We start from the raw sequence: 17,102 nt of genomic DNA, 5'->3' as shown, positions 1-17,102 counted from the left end.
TCAGTGTATTCACATGAAAATGTGCATTAAACCAGCTTCTTCATATATGCAGATTTCTGTGGTTTCTTTCTTTTACTAAACAATGAAAGCTAGTTGGAGGTAAGTTTGTATACTACAGAACACAAATGCAGGTGTGACTGCTTGGCGGAATTAAACCAGCTGATAAAGGCTTTAAGACCACAGATACAAGCTGTTCAAATCCAGAGAAAAATACCTTGTACTCTGACATTTAAATTACGGGTTCAAACACTGGGTTTAAGCTAGCCAATAATGGGTTTATGCTAAGTTTTTGGCAATTTTTTTTTCTCCACAGGTTTGTCTGTGATAATTGCCTGAAGAAAACTGGTAGAACACGCAAAGAAAACAAATTCAGTGCTAAAAGTGAGTTTGATATTTCTATTTTTATCTTCAACTTTCATCCTTGCCTTGCCATCCCTAGTAGCTTTTTTGATTGAGACTCTCTGTTGTCATGATAGACAGTACAGGAACATTTGCAAAATGGGGAGTAGTGTAGCCCAAGGTTTTAGTAGCTGTCAGAATTTTAATCAATGTTTTAAAGACTTGCTCTTTATGTTTTTGTGGTCAGTCTTAGTGCTGCTTAAGGTATTTGGCATCTATGTCCTTGTTTTTCTAAGATTCAGGAAAAAAAAGGGGGGAAACAGAACAGGAGAAACATAAGGCTGCATGCGTTTTACTGGCTATATTTAGACATGTTTCCATGTAGCATTGAAACTGTAGTAAATTACTGTCACCTCCGTGCCCTTCAAATAACATGTAGTAACAAGTTGTACTGCATTTCAGGTGTACTGTGGTAGTGCCAAGTACTAATGTATTTGAAGAGCTTTTCTTGCTTCTAGAGTGGACTGTGGTGTAAGACCTGTCCGCTGGAATAAGTAACCGAGTGTACTAAATGTCTAGATTTTCTTGGAAGTAACCATTGTCATAATCTCGTTGAAATGTGCACTAAAGAGAGCGCCAAAACCTGCCAGGTCAAGTTGTCTCAGTCTCCTTGGTAATCCTTACATAGGCGTTCTTTGCATGCATTTAGTATCAGAGAACATAATTTGGTAACTTTTACTCGTACATGGGGGGGGGGGGGGGGGGGGGGGGGAAGTGGGAGTAGGAGTAGAGGCTAGTATTGGAAATGCAGTGTCAGTGGCACAGAGTAGAAAAATAAAGTGAGTGTAGAAACCAAGAGGGTGATTCAGACTACTGAACAACTACGACTTGTAGGTACACTTGATACCTCCCTTGTTCTTCTTTGGTCCTTGGAAGTTCTGGGCATTACCTTGTCATACTGTGACTTTGCAAGCCTGAATCTTCCAAATTGTAATAAGGAGTGGGTTTGCATTAAATGCAACTTTTGATAACTTCGTGTGTGGTTGATTGCACAGTAAGAGATTTGGAGGGGGATAATTTGGAGATGATAATGCTGTATGAGACATATTAGGTTACAGTAGTCAAAATGGTCTCTGGAGTAACCTGACGCATGCAAGATAGTATTGTTAAAAAGATTAAAATTAGTCTCCTTAAAGACAGATTAAAATTGTAAGAGAACATTAATACAATGATGAAATAAAAATATAGTTTTAGATAACCATTTTAAATAGATGTCTTTTCTATTGTATGCTGCCTTTACAGCATATATTGATGTAAATTGTCTTAAATAAGTAAGACAGCACCACCAGTGAGCTGAGGTGGGCTCAGCTCTTGAGATCAGTTTTCTTTAACAGTGCTCTAGTGGAAACTCAAGAACGGGGAAGGAAAGCCTGCTCTTGTTCTTAAAGCCTTGGTCTTACTACTGACCTGAAAACAAACATGAGCAATGAAAGTTTGAAACATTAACATCTTTCCTCTTCTCTCCCCCTCCCTCCCCATAAAAACCTTTACTTACTGAATTGCCATCAATATTTCTGTGCTCTCTCAAGCATGCTGGCACAACTGCTAATAATCAAGATAGCACGTCCCTCAGCTGCAAGCTATTGCTCAGCTGTTATGGTAACATTCATATTCCTAATGTATATTAAGAAAAATTGGTTGTCTTAACCACATCACAAGTAAAGCTTGCATAAGTCTGACTGATAACATGCCAAATGTAACCTATAAACCAGTGTACAGCTGGATTATGCTGTGAAATTCCTAACCTTTGGAGTATTTTTCTTACTAAGAAAATCTGCAAATATTACTTAACCAGTAGCTAATGCAGAGACATTCAAAGAGAAAACATACCCTGACAAATAAGTCAGCCAAAGTAGTTTCCTGACAAAAAGTCACAGTAAACCAGAAGTCTGACTTTCTTCCTATCTGTCCGATTACTCATCCAGTAACAAATGTCTGGCCGTTGCTACTGCAACAAAGCTTCTGTACTCAAGCAGTCTGAAAGCCTTCTATGTTGTTACCAGTTTGGATGCCTTTTTTCAAGTTTGCACTGCAGTTTTCATTGAGACCTGAGCTTTTATTGGAAGTACGTATGTTAGAGGTGTCCAAGAACCAAAATCCAACTGCTTTCTAAATGAATTTGCACGTCCTAATAGATCAAAATATGTGGCTTTTAGATCGTTTCTGTACGGTGCATGTAATCTTAATGCTGCCTATTTCTTTTATCTTCTTATCTGGTCTTTGTTTTGTTTTTCAAGTCCTAATGCATTGCAGCGTAAGGAAGGAAGCAGATATCCTTTGGTTGCTTAGCATTGGAAAGAGGATAAAATGAAAACACAACAAGACAGTAGAGTTAACTAAATGGCTTTCTAAAAATGTACCAACTCATTAGCTGAAATGGAGCTGTTTCTTTTTTTTCTGTTTGTCTTCAGAGAAATAACAAAACCAAATAATTTCTTCAGAAAATGTTTGTGAAATTTCTTTAAAATTCTTTGAATTTCCTTTAAAATCAACCCCCTTCTGTTTTATATGGAAATCCCAATATATTGTATTGGGCTGGGAAACACTGGAGAAAAGGCCAGTGTATTGGAATTGTGTATTGGAAAGTGTATAGTGTATTTTTATTTTGACCTGCCTTTAGATTTAATTATTGGCTCCCAGGTAAATGATACTGAGAATGTGTTCTGCTGGTTATCACCACAGAATCTCACTGGACAAAGGGGATGGACTAAAAGATGTAAAACAAGATTGCTGCGTTTGACAATTTCTAGAAACGGATTGTAAAATAAAAGTTTAAGTATACAAGTCCCTTAGAAAGTGAGATCTGCCTTTGAGTATATGTGACTTTTTTCCCCAGTATTGGAGCCTAAAATAATTTTTAGCATAGATATTTCACTGCAGTGTTCTGTATGCAAGCTCAGTAGTCAGGAAGAAGATCCGACAGCCTTGCGTCTGTAGCCAAATAACAACTGAAAAATGAAGCAATGGAGAGCTGAAAATTAAATGCATTTTAGTAAAACGTACATCTGTAGATTGCACCACCACTTTGGAAAAGATAGCAGATTGACCATAAAAATGAAGTAAAAATACAAGTTGGTAAAATAAGTACAAGTAGGGTAAGAGAAGTAGTCTTAAATCTTCAAATCAAAACAGTGTGCTACTTCTGTTTTCTTAATTTAAACCAAAATCTTCATCTTAAATCCACAACAAATTACAGAAATTATTTGAAAATCATCACATCCTGTAATACTACAAAAACAGCTATCCCCACAAAAGCTAATTGTAAGCGTAAGGACCAAGAGAGGGCATCTGGACAATATGTGGACTTGAACCTTTACAGACCTCTATCGCTGTGCAAGAACTATTTAAGCTTTATGTGCAGATTACTGTAACTGTTCAATCTAAAAGCTCTCTTGAAAAGAAAAGAAAAAGCAATGAAATCTCCATTGAAGTCAAAAGGCTTTTCATTTCTGTTGATTTGCTTTGCTTTGCTTGAAAAGGTGTGGCATTGAGCCAGATCTATAAAGTGATGTAATCTCTGTCAAACAGCCAGATAGTGTTTTTGTTAGGAGAAAACATTTGCAGTGTTCATAAAATAAGCCTGCAAATTTAAAAATGCTACGTAAAGCTGCCTTTGTTAGTTCACTAACTAAGTAATTTTCCCACTATAGTGGTTTTAGCTTCCACATTAGGGTATGAACGCTTAAGGCTTGGGTAAAAACATGGATGGTTTTGCTTTTTAAATTTTGGCTGCATAAATAAAAACATCAAATTTTCATATGGAGGTAAAACAAAGGGAAAAAAGCTGACTTCTATACAGAGAAGCAAGCTGAAAGACCTTACAAGCATGGTAACACCCTGAACTTAAGAGTGATTCCTGCAGTATTAACATTTTCGTTGTCATGTTCTCCCCCTTCATTTCTAGGGCTACAGACTACACGTTTAGGAAACCATTTGGAAGATAGAGTAAACAAATTTTTGCGGCGACAGAATCATCCTGAAGCTGGAGAGGTCTTTGTCAGAGTAGTAGCAAGTTCAGATAAGACAGTAGAAGTCAAACCAGGAATGAAATCCAGGTTAGTTCTATTAATTACAATAAACGCGATCTTGATTTTTCTTCTTTAGTTTTGAAGTCTACCTGCATAAATACTGCAAAATTGTGCCAATTTGCACCTCGATCCCTTTGCACATTTTTGAAACTTAAGCATGAGTAAGATTATGAAAGGTAAAAAAAGCAGTGTGCAGTAAATGAACTCAGGGGAGGTGACGATTGTATTTTGACTGTTTGGGGGAGGGGGGAGTAGCGGGGACATCCTGGTTTTTGTTATAATACTGTGACTCTGTATTACTAAGTCTTGAGAGAGTCTGACCACATTTTGGTTAGCATTACAGAATTCATAGTTTAGTTTGGAACAGTTGCTGAGATTCTGTTCCTTCATTTTGTTGTGTTTTTATAAATACTTTAGCTTTCAGAAGTTATTTTTAATTTGCTTCATCATAAATGAAAAGCTTAAAAGGTTTATTCTATGAAGTATTTTGGGTTTAATTCATAAAGACAGTGTTTACGTGACAGCACTTCATCGTACTGCATCAAGTTTTCTACTCTGCAACATATTTAAAGGCTTGCGGTTTCTGAGGATGCTCTTGTACTCAATGCTTGCCTGTTCAGTCATATGTTAACTGTGTGGAAACTGTCTTTCCATGAGTGTTACAGTAACAGACCTTGCATTGACAGGACTCCCTGTTTTAAAACAGCTTTGATCTGACCCTATTTAACTTCTGCATAAATGTTTCTAATGAGTTAAAAATAAGGTTAAAAAGAATTTCCTCATTTTAGTAGGACACTGGTTTAATAATTGGTTTTTTGTTTGTTTGTTTGTTTGTTTCCCTCCTGCTCGTTCCTACCACCCTTTCCTTCAGATTTGTGGATTCTGGTGAGATGTCAGAATCTTTCCCTTACCGTACCAAAGCTCTCTTTGCATTTGAGGAGATAGACGGAGTAGATGTGTGCTTCTTTGGCATGCACGTACAGGAGTATGGCTCGGATTGCCCCCCTCCAAATACAAGGTACTCTTTCATTTCTGTACTGGTGGTCCATGCACAGAGAACATCTTGCTACATTCACTGAACAATTACTCTCAAATACAGAAGATTGGGAGATAAGTTTCAATTCTGTGGCACAAATAAGTCCTACTGTATGACTGCAGATGACTTTGAAGGGGAAAACAAATATCACAACAGAAGTGTTACAATTTTTTGTATTCTGTATTTAATTTGGCCTCTCGGTGTATATTCTTGCTGTCTAAAAAAATGGTACCCATCTTTTGCTTTTGAGAACTGTTTATACCATGTTAAGATGCTTAAATATGCATTAAAATGTCATCATTAATTTTTCTTTGTTCAGTATGGCTGTATATCTAGTATAAAAGTCAGTTCTCAGCAGACAAAACAGACATTCAGCCATACGTGATTTTCTATCATTTTTCTCTCATTACTATAGGCGTGTGTACATATCGTATCTAGATAGTATTCATTTCTTCCGCCCCCGTTGTCTCCGAACTGCAGTTTATCATGAAATCCTCATTGGATATTTGGAGTACGTGAAGAAACTTGGGTAAGTGAGATCTTTGGAAAGAAAGAAATCTTTTTTTTTTTTTTTTAGCATTTTTTTATCCAGGATGCCAAGTAGCTTTTCACTTGGGATAGTCTCTCCTTCCTTCTGCCCTCTCTGAGATATGTGGAACACATGCCTCTTCTGCAGTGGAGAGAGAAATTTGGATTTTATCACTAAGGTGGTGATTTTTCTGTTGTTAGGATTCTTAAACTGACATATTCTTTTTATCACAGATTCACTTGATGTTTAAGCTTCATTATTATATTCCAGACCTTTTCTCATATCTTGTATAAATAGAGGTTATTGCCTCAGCAATAGAAAACAAAGAAAAAGAAAAGAAGGGAGGGGAAAAGAAAAAAAAGCCAGAAGTCTGAATTTATATCTCAGTTTGTCTGAGTTAATTTTAAGATGGTAGTCAAAATGGTTAAGATATTTTTTTCTTGTGTGTGAAACGCAGGTATGTGACAGGACACATCTGGGCCTGTCCCCCAAGTGAAGGAGATGATTATATTTTTCATTGCCATCCGCCTGATCAGAAAATACCCAAACCCAAACGTTTGCAAGAATGGTATAAGAAGATGCTGGATAAGGCATTTGCTGAGAGAATCATTCATGACTACAAGGTTTGCTGTTGTTTACTTCCTGAATTAATTTTTACGGGCTTTTCATTTGAAGGTGGCTAATATTGTTTCATAACATGTGAAACTGTGGTAGTGTTGTACAAGGATTTTTATTCTCAGCTAGTGTCTTCATTTACTTAGATTTTCTGGAGGTTCTGCCTTCAGACTGAAAATTTCTTAGGTTTGGTTTCTGCATTAAGAGAAGTGTGCAAGAGCCTGCCTTCGCATATTTGTCTTTCACTGCAATCACCTAGGCAAGGAAGTACATAGCTTGTTAAGGTTTATAGAAGTTGTTTGCTTCTGGTGATTCTGGAGGATCAGGTGGAATGCTGGACCCCACTAGTGTGAAATCAAAAAAACTGATTATAAAACAGCTTCTTCACTTGAAGAGAAAAAGGATGATTTTCCTAATTGGAGAATATCACACATGTACCTAAGGAAATAAGTTAAAGATGGCAAAGGTAGCATTTGCCACTCCTTGGATGCTAAAATTTACAAGAATTTCTTAATGGTAGTGACAGTGCTGGAAAAAAATGATGTTTTGATTGCAAGTGACAGTTACTAAATGTGTGGAATAGAACAGCGTGTAGCAAGCCTTGTCATCTGATCCGGCGTAGCAAAGAGCTAGAAAATCTGTGTGTCTCCTAATAAGGTGGTCTTGAAATTAATCCGAAGAAGAAAATCAGCTAGTCTTGTATGTGCTTATTAAACGCAATGCACTTAAAAAAACCACCTCCAGAACAACTGCATGAAGTACCTGTTCCTTTTCAGAATACCTGTTCCTCTCAGTGTTCCCCAGTCTTTCTGGCTGGGTGCTCCACAGAGCTTCAGCCAGCGGTCAGCAAAGGACACAGGCTGTGCACAGTCCCCCTACCACAACCAGCGTTTAATATTCCTGTGTGTAATAGCTGGCCGGTGCGTTCAGCAATTCTTCTGGAGTTATCAGGCTTATTGCACATACAATGCACAGCCCAGACACGTGCATTGAGGTGCTTATGCACTTTCAAATTTGTAAGGGAAAGGGCCGGATGAGACGCACTTGCTGTCACTAGAACAGTTCCTGCTCTTGTCCAGTAGTGCAGGAAAAGCTAAGTGGTGTAGGCTTCATTTTTAATTGGCATAGTTACCAGGGAGGGGTTTGTTATGTTTTCCAGGGGTGTCTTAGTCTATCCCATCATGTCAGGAGCATGAACCGATTGCATGATGGAGGTTCAGGAGAGCCTCAGCAGCTGTCTTTCTAAGATGAAACAGGGAGTGGGCTGTTATCAATATTGCCAGGCCAGTTCTTTGAGCTGCACCCAGGAAAGGAGGCTGCCAGCAGTGGGCCATGGGCTGTAAGTGAGGCACAGCTGTTTGGTGTAGCACTGGATCGATCGTGTCTCTAGTTCTCCTCTCTATCTGTCCTAAGTGGTCTTCATTTATTTATTCTTGGTATTGTGTGATACGCTTAACAGGACATCTTCAAACAAGCAACTGAGGACAGGCTGACAAGTGCCAAGGAGCTGCCTTACTTTGAAGGTGATTTCTGGCCCAATGTGCTGGAAGAAAGCATTAAGGAGCTGGAGCAAGAGGAGGAGGAAAGGAAAAAGGAAGAAAGCACTGCAGCTAGTGAAACAACAGAGGTGAGTTAACTTTATATGCTGTATTTGCTTCTGGCTCACAAAGCTGACAATGCTTTAATAAATTAGAGAGTTCACATCCAGTAAACTAGAAAAGAAGGTCATTCACATCGGATGTTAAATCAGGGTTCCCTTTAACTGCATTTCTGGTTTTCTTCTTGAATCACAAATATACTGATGGCTTGCTTTTTTTTTTTTTTAACAGAATCAGAAGTCAGTTATGTCAGTTCAGCATCTCTGTTCTCAGAGAAATGTGTTAAGCTACTTTTGGATTGCATCACGACTGCTACATTTGCTTGCAGTCATTTGGCTGAGCTTCTGGTTCACACCTTTGCAAATCACCTTCGGTATTTGTATTTTGAAAGATGCTGTATTTTTCAAAGCTGAATTAAATTTTGCTGTTATTTAAGCAAAGATACTTGTAGTTGTTTGCAATAGTAGGGGGCTGAAATTTAAAAGTATTTATTGCAAGCTTTGCATTGGTGTGAAACGTTGATCCTGATGCTGCTGGTCCTTCACCAGCACTCTCTCTTTGTATATTAAAAAAAAAAAAAAATCCAAACCAACTTACTTTCTCAGGGTCCTGGCCAGAATTTCATTATTCGTTTTTATGTCTTTCTTGATTGTATCTGTATCCAAATGGTCGTAGCAGTTTTGTACTGTCCCTTTTACTTGTGATTTGCAGCAAGGTGTTTTGAAAATAAATAGAGTAGGAAAATCTAAAGTCTAGCAGATGGAGGTAGAACCAAAAACTTTTAACTGGGGAGGGACTGCATTCAGCTTAGATGCCGTGACAATTTGCATACAGTATGTATTACGTGTGAGTGATGTGGAGTGATAGACCTTAATCCATCAATTTCATTATGTCAGAAAATTCTTTCTATTAAACCTTAGCAGCTCCTTCAAAGCTAATATAGTTTGTTGCTATGTTCTTTATGGTTCCATAAAGTTAATATTTTTCACCTTGTTCCTTCTGAATGTAACTTCTAATACTGAAATATTTCAACAAGCTTAGAAGTATAAAAGTAACTGCAAGACAAGGCTTGGAATTTAAGTTGCAGTCCTCTTTTGCTAACAGTATCACTTTCAATAGCATGCCCTTCCAGTGAAAACACCAGTGTAAACCTCTACATCTAAGAGGGGGGGGAAAAAAGGTGTTTTAAAAAGCCCAGAACAGCTAACTGTGAAACTCATACAAGTTGCCTGCCTAAAGTGAGAAGACACAGCCTTGGCTGTTAACATCTATGCTCCCACTTAATGCCATGGATGTTGCTGGGGGGGGGGGCACGACAAAATCTGCATCCAAGTTGCTGAAGATGTCATCCAAGAATGCCACAAAAATCGTAACAGTGTGGTCTTTGCCACTTGGCTCAGAAAAAGGAGTGAAATTAAAAGCATGAGAACTTCTCCAGTGCAGTCACCTAAACTTGTGTCACTTTATGGAGGAAGCTGTGCCCAGCAATGCGGATCTCCATGTGTGGAAGCAATTGCTGAATCTTTGCAATTTACCTTGTATTGAGATGGTACAGAATGTGTCTATCTTTTCTTAAACTCTTTGTGTATATGGAGAGAGAGCTTCTTAAAAGCCAGCATGTGCTGGGAGTATCAGCTACAGAGAGTCTAAAGAGGTGGTAAATATTCAGGAGTTCTTGAAAAAGGTTCTGAAGGGGCAAGGCTCACTGAGTAACCGTGCCGTGCCGTCAGCATCTCTGACAAACCTGAATGTTAAATGCTATCAAAATGAAGTAGTACAAAAACAGTCTTACAACTTCTTAAACTATTTTGAAATAGCTTTGTACAATTGACCAAATATAAACTTGTTAAAGGTGGAGTAGAAAGAAAACTTGGAATTGTACTGTCAGCTAAGTTTCAATCTATTCTTCCTTTCGGTGTTTAAATTTTAAAATCTATGTTGATGCTCTAGAATGCATAGGCAAAGGAGGACATGCCCCAGTTCCATCAGGGGGGTAGAAAATTTGGGAGAAAAGAAGTCCAGATGGGAACATGCAATAGCTTATTTCTGAATACCTTCAAATCACTTGGAGCTCTGTCTGGTTTCCCATAAAATAGTATAATTTTAATTTCCAAAAAGGTTTGATCAAAAAGTCAATAAAATTAGTTACAAAAAACCAAGATTGGGCAGGGAATTTCTATCTAAGCCTAATTAATGGAATGGAAGGATGGCAACAGTCTATATATAGAATTGCTTTCTTCAGTTGGAATATTTTTGTTTTCTTTGAATAAATACGCTTGCGGATAAACCCTGCGTTTGCTTGTACATAGTGTTCATGAAACTTTTCTTGCGTGTGTGTGTGTATATATCAGAGTATTTCAGTAGCTTATTTTTAATACTATGATAACCAACATTCTAGCAGTTAGAGAGGGGATTTTTACTGAGTGGCAAGCTCCCTGCTGAGGGCTTGGGTTTTTCTGTTTTCAAGGACATGAGAAGTCTAAAAGTTATTTCTGTTTTCACAGGTCATCTAAATAGCATCATCTGCTATTTTTTACTCTCTTTACTTACCTCTAGTATTCAGCATATGGTCACTGTGGTCTATGTTGTTGTAACGTAGAGACAAGTGAAGGTTTTGGGGATTTTTTTTGGTGTTGCATATGCAGCAGTAAGTCTTCAGGATGGAGAATAATATATTTTGTTAGTTTCAAATCCTGCATGTTCTTACTTGTGTACTAGCCCTAAATTTGTTCAATAAAAACAAACAAACAAAATAGGATCAAAGCTCAAGCAAGTATTTGAAACCCCAAATGCACAACAAAGCAAAATACTGCACTTCTGGAATTTTTTAAAGTCTATTTTATTTGTAACTCATTTTATCATCAAATATCTATAAATTCTTACAGAGAAAGCAATGGTAGCTGAAGTACAGTGTTTGAGAAGGGAAAAAAATAAGTGTAAGCTACAAATTATTTAATGTATATACATGCTTTAAAAATCTATTTTTAAACAGCATTTGAATTTGTTTGCCTGCCAGTTTGGCTTTTGATTTTTCCTGGAAGATAGGATATATTTAACACAGTATGGCTGATTTGCAGGCATTGGAACAAAGTTCTATTATTGACAGCAGAAGTGTTTCACTTTCAGCTACAGTGAATGGGAGAGAGCTTTGTAAAGTGTAACGTCTTTCCTGTGCATTTATTGCAGGGAAGCCAGGGCGACAGCAAAAACGCCAAGAAAAAGAACAACAAAAAAACCAACAAGAATAAGAGTAGCATCAGCAGAGCTAACAAGAAGAAACCCAGCATGCCAAATGTGTCCAATGATCTGTCTCAGAAGCTGTATGCCACTATGGAGAAGCATAAAGAGGTACTGTCAAAATATGCTGCATAAAGGGAAGATTTTATTCCTGTAAATCCAGGCATGATGATAGTCAGAACTGAAAAATCAGGAGGAATAAAGCTTGTGATTGCACTAGAACTTCTTCTGTTGTGTAACAACATACTGGAAGAGATTAGCCTAAACTAAGTTAATTAGATAACATTTGTAGCACGCCATTACTGCAACAGAACATGAGCTTTTTCCCCGCAAGATTATCTAACCTCATTGATTTTTTTTTTTTTTTTTTTTTTTTTTATTTCTCCCCCCATTTATCTGCAGGTCTTTTTTGTGATTCATTTACATGCTGGGCCTGTAATTAACACTCTGCCTCCCATTGTGGACCCTGATCCATTACTTAGCTGTGATTTGATGGATGGGCGAGATGCCTTCCTCACCTTAGCCAGAGATAAGCACTGGGAGTTCTCCTCACTACGCCGATCCAAGTGGTCCACGCTCTGCATGCTGGTAGAACTACATACTCAAGGGCAGGATCGCTTTGTCTATACGTGCAATGAGTGCAAACATCATGTGGAAACAAGGTGGCATTGCACTGTCTGTGAGGTAGGTGTATATCACCAGAGACTTCTGCTCTCTTTTGCTCTACAGCCAAGCTTGATTTCTTTTTTTTTTTTGACGTTGCCCAAAGTTCTTCCAAATTAAGCCTATCCTGATAAAAGGGCTGCTAAGCCTTAAGGGAAGGTGACTACCACAGTGGGGTATCTCTTCTTCTAGAATAAGTGCCTTTAGTTTCTTGACATGGAGAATGTCAGTACTCTGGAATGGCTGCTGCTGCATCATTTATTCCACTATGGCTCCTCTGCATAGACAAGTTTTTAACTTAATTTTAAAGAACTTTAGGACTGGGGTGGTAGGGTTTGACTGCATCAGACTCATCCGAATCTGCAGGGCACTAGCTCATCCACATTAAATGGATGTCCACGAGAGAAGTTAGCATACCTTCCTGCAAGGTAGCTTTCATTCCGCTTCGTACGTGGTACTTCATGTTGCAAGGAGCGCGGCTGGGCGCATGCCCAGGCTGCCGCAAAGCTGAGTGAGGAGGCTGCCACAGCTCTTCATCCTTGTCTCTTCAGCCCAGCATTAGAGGTTGCCTGCCCTTCAGATCAGCCCAAATAATTGCTTCCTAACCTGGCTCAATGCTTTTAATGACTAGTCCTTTTACAGCATAGATCACTTCCACTGAACTATGTTAGAGAGCAATTATGCATGGACTTATACCAGTGGACTTGAGGAGAAGGTAGCCTCTACAGTGCTTGTGATGACCTCTGGCTGTAGCTGAACAAAAAACCATTTTGAGTAAGTGCAGCCTAGTTTTTACGCTGCAAGTTATTGCCAGGTTTGTGGTGGAAGAGCCTTAATTAATCCCGCTGAGGAAAGCACTGAACAGGTCTTCTTGAGGCAGGACTGCAGGAAATGGATCATACACACAAGGGGAATTAAGTGGTGGAAGGAGGTATGGCCTTTAGGTTTCTTCTGGGTACTTCTGTATTAGGGAGTGCCCTTCCTCCAGCAAAAAAAGGACAGGGCAGTGACAGGTTTTCAGATCAGTGTCTGTCTTAGCATGAAACTTGCACTTGATTTGAGGGTCATTCTAGAGATTAAAAAAAATACATATTTCAGGGTAGTAATTATTAGTCAGTAATTACACTAAGAATAGCTAAATGGAGAGCCAAACACTACTTTTTAGGCAGTGACAGTAGGTTTGTCTTACTCGTTCGAGGTTTTGGCCCTCCTTATGTAGGTACCCCAGCAGACACCACAGAAGAGTAAACAGTTCCTGTCATCAAAAGGGAAAAACAAAAAAACCCCAAATCCTGCAAGACTTCTCCTGTAATAAAATGAAGACACAATTACAGCCCTTATTGGCGTTGTTACCCACCGTAGCCAAGACTTGTGATTGCAGGCTCGCTTTGCTGCCCCAAAGGTCCGCTCCTGCTATTGTGGTGACTCTGCAGGCTACGCAGCCGCTTCTCTACCTCGGTGTACCAGGTGTAAATTGAAGTGGGCAGTTGTTCACAGCACATTGCTGTTGTCCTGCTTTTGTTCTGCTGTGTGTTTGTGCCCACTGAAACCCAAAGTGTGCTTCTACAGCAGGCTCATGTGGCTCACCTAGCACCGCTCTTACTGTTCTGCTCTTTTGCTGGTGTAGTTAGTGCTTTGTAGACAACTGAACTCTGGGTTTTCTTTGCTTTCAGGACTACGACCTGTGCATTAACTGCTACAACACTAAGAGCCATGACCACAAGATGGTTAAGTGGGGCCTGGGTCTGGATGATGAGAGCAACAGCCAAGGAGAGCAACAGTCAAAGAGCCCCCAGGAGTCGCGACGACTGAGCATCCAGCGCTGCATTCAGTCCCTTGTCCATGCTTGTCAGTGCCGCAATGCAAACTGCTCATTGCCATCCTGCCAGAAGATGAAACGGGTTGTCCAGCACACCAAGGGCTGCAAGCGCAAGACCAACGGTGGCTGTCCGGTGTGCAAACAGCTCATAGCTCTTTGCTGCTACCATGCCAAACACTGCCAAGAGAACAAATGCCCTGTGCCATTCTGTCTCAACATCAAACACAAACTTCGACAGCAGCAGATCCAGCATCGCCTGCAGCAGGCTCAGCTCATGCGCAGAAGGATGGCTACCATGAACACCCGAAACGTGCCTCAGCAAAGTTTGCCTTCTCCTACCTCAGCAACGCCTGGTACCCCTACACAGCAGCCAAGTACACCGCAAACACCACAGCCTCCTCCCCAGCCCCAGCCTTCCCCTGTAAGTATGTCACCGGCTGGCTTTCCCAGCGTGTCGAGAACTCAGCCCCCTACTACTGTTTCAACAGGAAAACCTGCAAACCCGGTTTCCGCACCTCCACCTCCGGCTCAGCCTCCGCCGGCTGCAGTGGAAGCAGCTAGGCAGATTGAGAGAGAAGCTGCCCAGCAGCAGCAGCAGCTCTACAGGGTCAACAACATTAACAATGGTTTGCCTCCTGGTCGCCCAGGACTAGTAAACCCGACGGTGGGTTCAGTGAACCAGATGCAGCAAGTCAGCATGAATGTACCCCGGCCCAACCCTGTAAGCGGTCCAGTGATGTCCAACATGCAGGCTGGACAGTGGCAGTCACCTCCAATGCCGCAGCAGCAGCCGATGCAGCCAGGAATGGCAAGACCGGTTATGCCAATGGCGACGCCACAAGCAGTGGCTGGGCCGAGGATGCCGGGCGTGCAGCAGCCGCCACGGAGCATCCCCCCGAATGCACTTCAGGACTTGCTGAGGACCTTGAAATCACCAAGTTCTCCGCAGCAGCAACAGCAGGTTCTTAATATCCTTAAATCCAACCCTCAGCTTATGGCAGCTTTTATAAAGCAAAGAACAGCCAAATACGTGGCTAACCAGCCTGGGATGCAGCCGCAAGCAGGCATACAGCCCCAGCCTGGGATGCAGCAGCCGCAGACCGGCATGCAACAGCCAGGCATGCATGCTCAAGCAGGATTGCAGAACATAAACGCGATGCAAGCAGGAGTGCAGAGACCGAGCGTTCCTCCCCAGCAGCAAGGGATAGGAGCTATGAATCCCCAGGGACAAGCGATAAACATTATGAACCCCGGCCACAACCCTAGCATGGCAAACATGAGTCCGCAGTACAGAGAAATACTGAGGCGGCAATTACTGCAGCAGCAGCAGCAACAACAGCAGCAGCAAGGAGGGGCTGGCATGGCAGGAGGGATGGCAGGACACAGCCAGTTCCAGCAGCCTCAAGGACCAGGAGGTTACCCTCAAGCCATGCAGCAGCAGCGGATGCAGCAGCATATATCGATACAGGGGGGGTCCATGGGACAGATGGCTCAGATGGGACAGCTGAACCAGATGGGCCAGCCCGGCATGGGGGCAGACGGCACTCCCAACATCCAGCAAGCGCTGCAGCAGCGGATCCTGCAACAGCAGCAGATGAAACAGCAGATAGGGTCCCCCGGCCAGCCCAACCCCATGAGCCCACAGCAGCACATGCTCTCAGGACAACCGCAGGCGTCTCATCTCCCTGGCCAGCAGATCGCCACCTCCCTCAGCAACCAGGTGCGGTCCCCAGCACCCGTTCAGTCTCCCCGTCCCCAGTCCCAGCCACCACATTCCAGCCCGTCACCCAGGATACAGCCCCAACCGTCACCTCACCACGTCTCTCCCCAGACTGGTTCCCCCCACCCAGGACTCGCAGTTACTATGGCTAGCTCCATGGATCAGGGACACTTGGGCAACCCAGAACAGAGTGCAATGCTTCCACAACTAAACACCCCGAACAGGAGTGCGTTGTCTAACGAATTGTCTCTGGTCGGTGACACCACCGGGGACACATTAGAAAAGTTTGTGGAGGGTTTGTAGCATTATGGGAGCATCACTTTTTTTTTTTTCCTTTCGTGTTCTTGGACATTTTGTACTGAAAATTCAGACATCTGGGTTGTTTTGAATCCTAGATGGAACTGCTGCTTCCTACACATGGAAGAATGAATTGCTGTTTAAAAAAAAAAAAAAAAAAAACACACACAAAAAAAACCAATACAAAGAATATATTTTTTTGTTAAAGCCAGGCGGTTAAAATATCTGGTCTCTTTTGTGGGTTTTTTTGGTTTTTATTTTTTTTGTTGCTGTTGACTCATACCTTTTTTTTAACGGGGAAAACAAGTTCATTATATTCATATTTTTTATTTGTATTTCCAAGACTTTAAACATTTGCGTTTAAAAGAAGAAAAAATAATATTCAGAAACTGTTTCCTGAAATAATGCAACATTATAATGTATCCCGGTAACTTTGACACGTTGCGGGAAGATTTTTTTTCTATAGTGAACTCTGCAGGCGTTTGAAGTATTACCCCTGGAAAGATAGGAATTGACTCTTGCACACAAAAACACACATTGGCCAATGCCAAAATCCTTGTCTTGCAGATGTAGAAATTGTTGCTTTGTTTCTCTGATAAAACTGGTTTTAGATGAAAATAGGGATGATCACTCTTAGACCGTGCTGATTTGAATAGAGAAGAAGCATTCTTTTCTTTCTTTCTTCTGTGTGAAACTTGAAATGAGGAAAAGCAATTCTAGTGTAAATCATGCAAGCGCTATAATTACTATAAATAAGAAAATCCAAGAAGATTCAATCACTGTATAGAATGGTAAAAAAAAAACTCATTTCTTACTTATAATATCATATTGTTAAATAAACTGTGTGCAACAGACAAAAAGGGTGGTCCTTCTTGAATTCATGTACATGGTATTAACACTTAGTGTTTGGGTTTTTTGTTATGAAAATGCTGTTTTCAACATTGTATTTGGACTATGCATGTCTTTTTTCCATTGTATATAAAGTATTGCTTAAAATTGATATAAATTACTGAAGTTTTTAACATGTATTCTGTTCTTTAAAATCCATGTAAGAATGTTTAAGGTTTTTATTTATTTATATATTTTTGGATCATGTTCTTTGTAAGACATGGCTATGAATATTCACTCATTACACAGAGCAGCCAGAGGCATCGATAGGAG

At 40.6% G+C, this 17,102-nt stretch overlaps 1 protein-coding gene across 5 annotated transcripts in view; it reads left to right on the top strand.

Moving 5' to 3' along the window:
- The window catches only part of CREBBP (CREB binding lysine acetyltransferase), a 97,651-nt gene extending 81,503 nt beyond the window's left edge, over positions 1–16,148 (top strand). For all 5 annotated transcript variants that reach the window (XM_075515432.1, XM_075515431.1, XM_075515433.1 and 2 more), the window contains 9 exons: positions 314–381; positions 4,304–4,454; positions 5,299–5,445; positions 5,879–5,992; positions 6,450–6,615; positions 8,067–8,234; positions 11,392–11,553; positions 11,845–12,126; positions 13,779–16,148. In XM_075515432.1, coding sequence (XP_075371547.1) covers positions 314–381; positions 4,304–4,454; positions 5,299–5,445; positions 5,879–5,992; positions 6,450–6,615; positions 8,067–8,234; positions 11,392–11,553; positions 11,845–12,126; positions 13,779–15,947 — 3,427 coding nt within the window. In that variant the 3' untranslated portion in view covers positions 15,948–16,148. The remainder of the gene's footprint in view (positions 1–313; positions 382–4,303; positions 4,455–5,298; positions 5,446–5,878; positions 5,993–6,449; positions 6,616–8,066; positions 8,235–11,391; positions 11,554–11,844; positions 12,127–13,778) is intronic.
- The last annotated feature ends 954 nt before the right edge of the window (positions 16,149–17,102 follow it).

This window comes from Mycteria americana, chromosome 12 (assembly GCF_035582795.1).
Source record: "Mycteria americana isolate JAX WOST 10 ecotype Jacksonville Zoo and Gardens chromosome 12, USCA_MyAme_1.0, whole genome shotgun sequence".
NCBI lineage: Eukaryota > Metazoa > Chordata > Aves > Ciconiiformes > Ciconiidae > Mycteria > Mycteria americana.
Note: the sequence above shows the minus strand (reverse complement) of the source record. Positions and strands in the feature narration are given on the sequence as shown.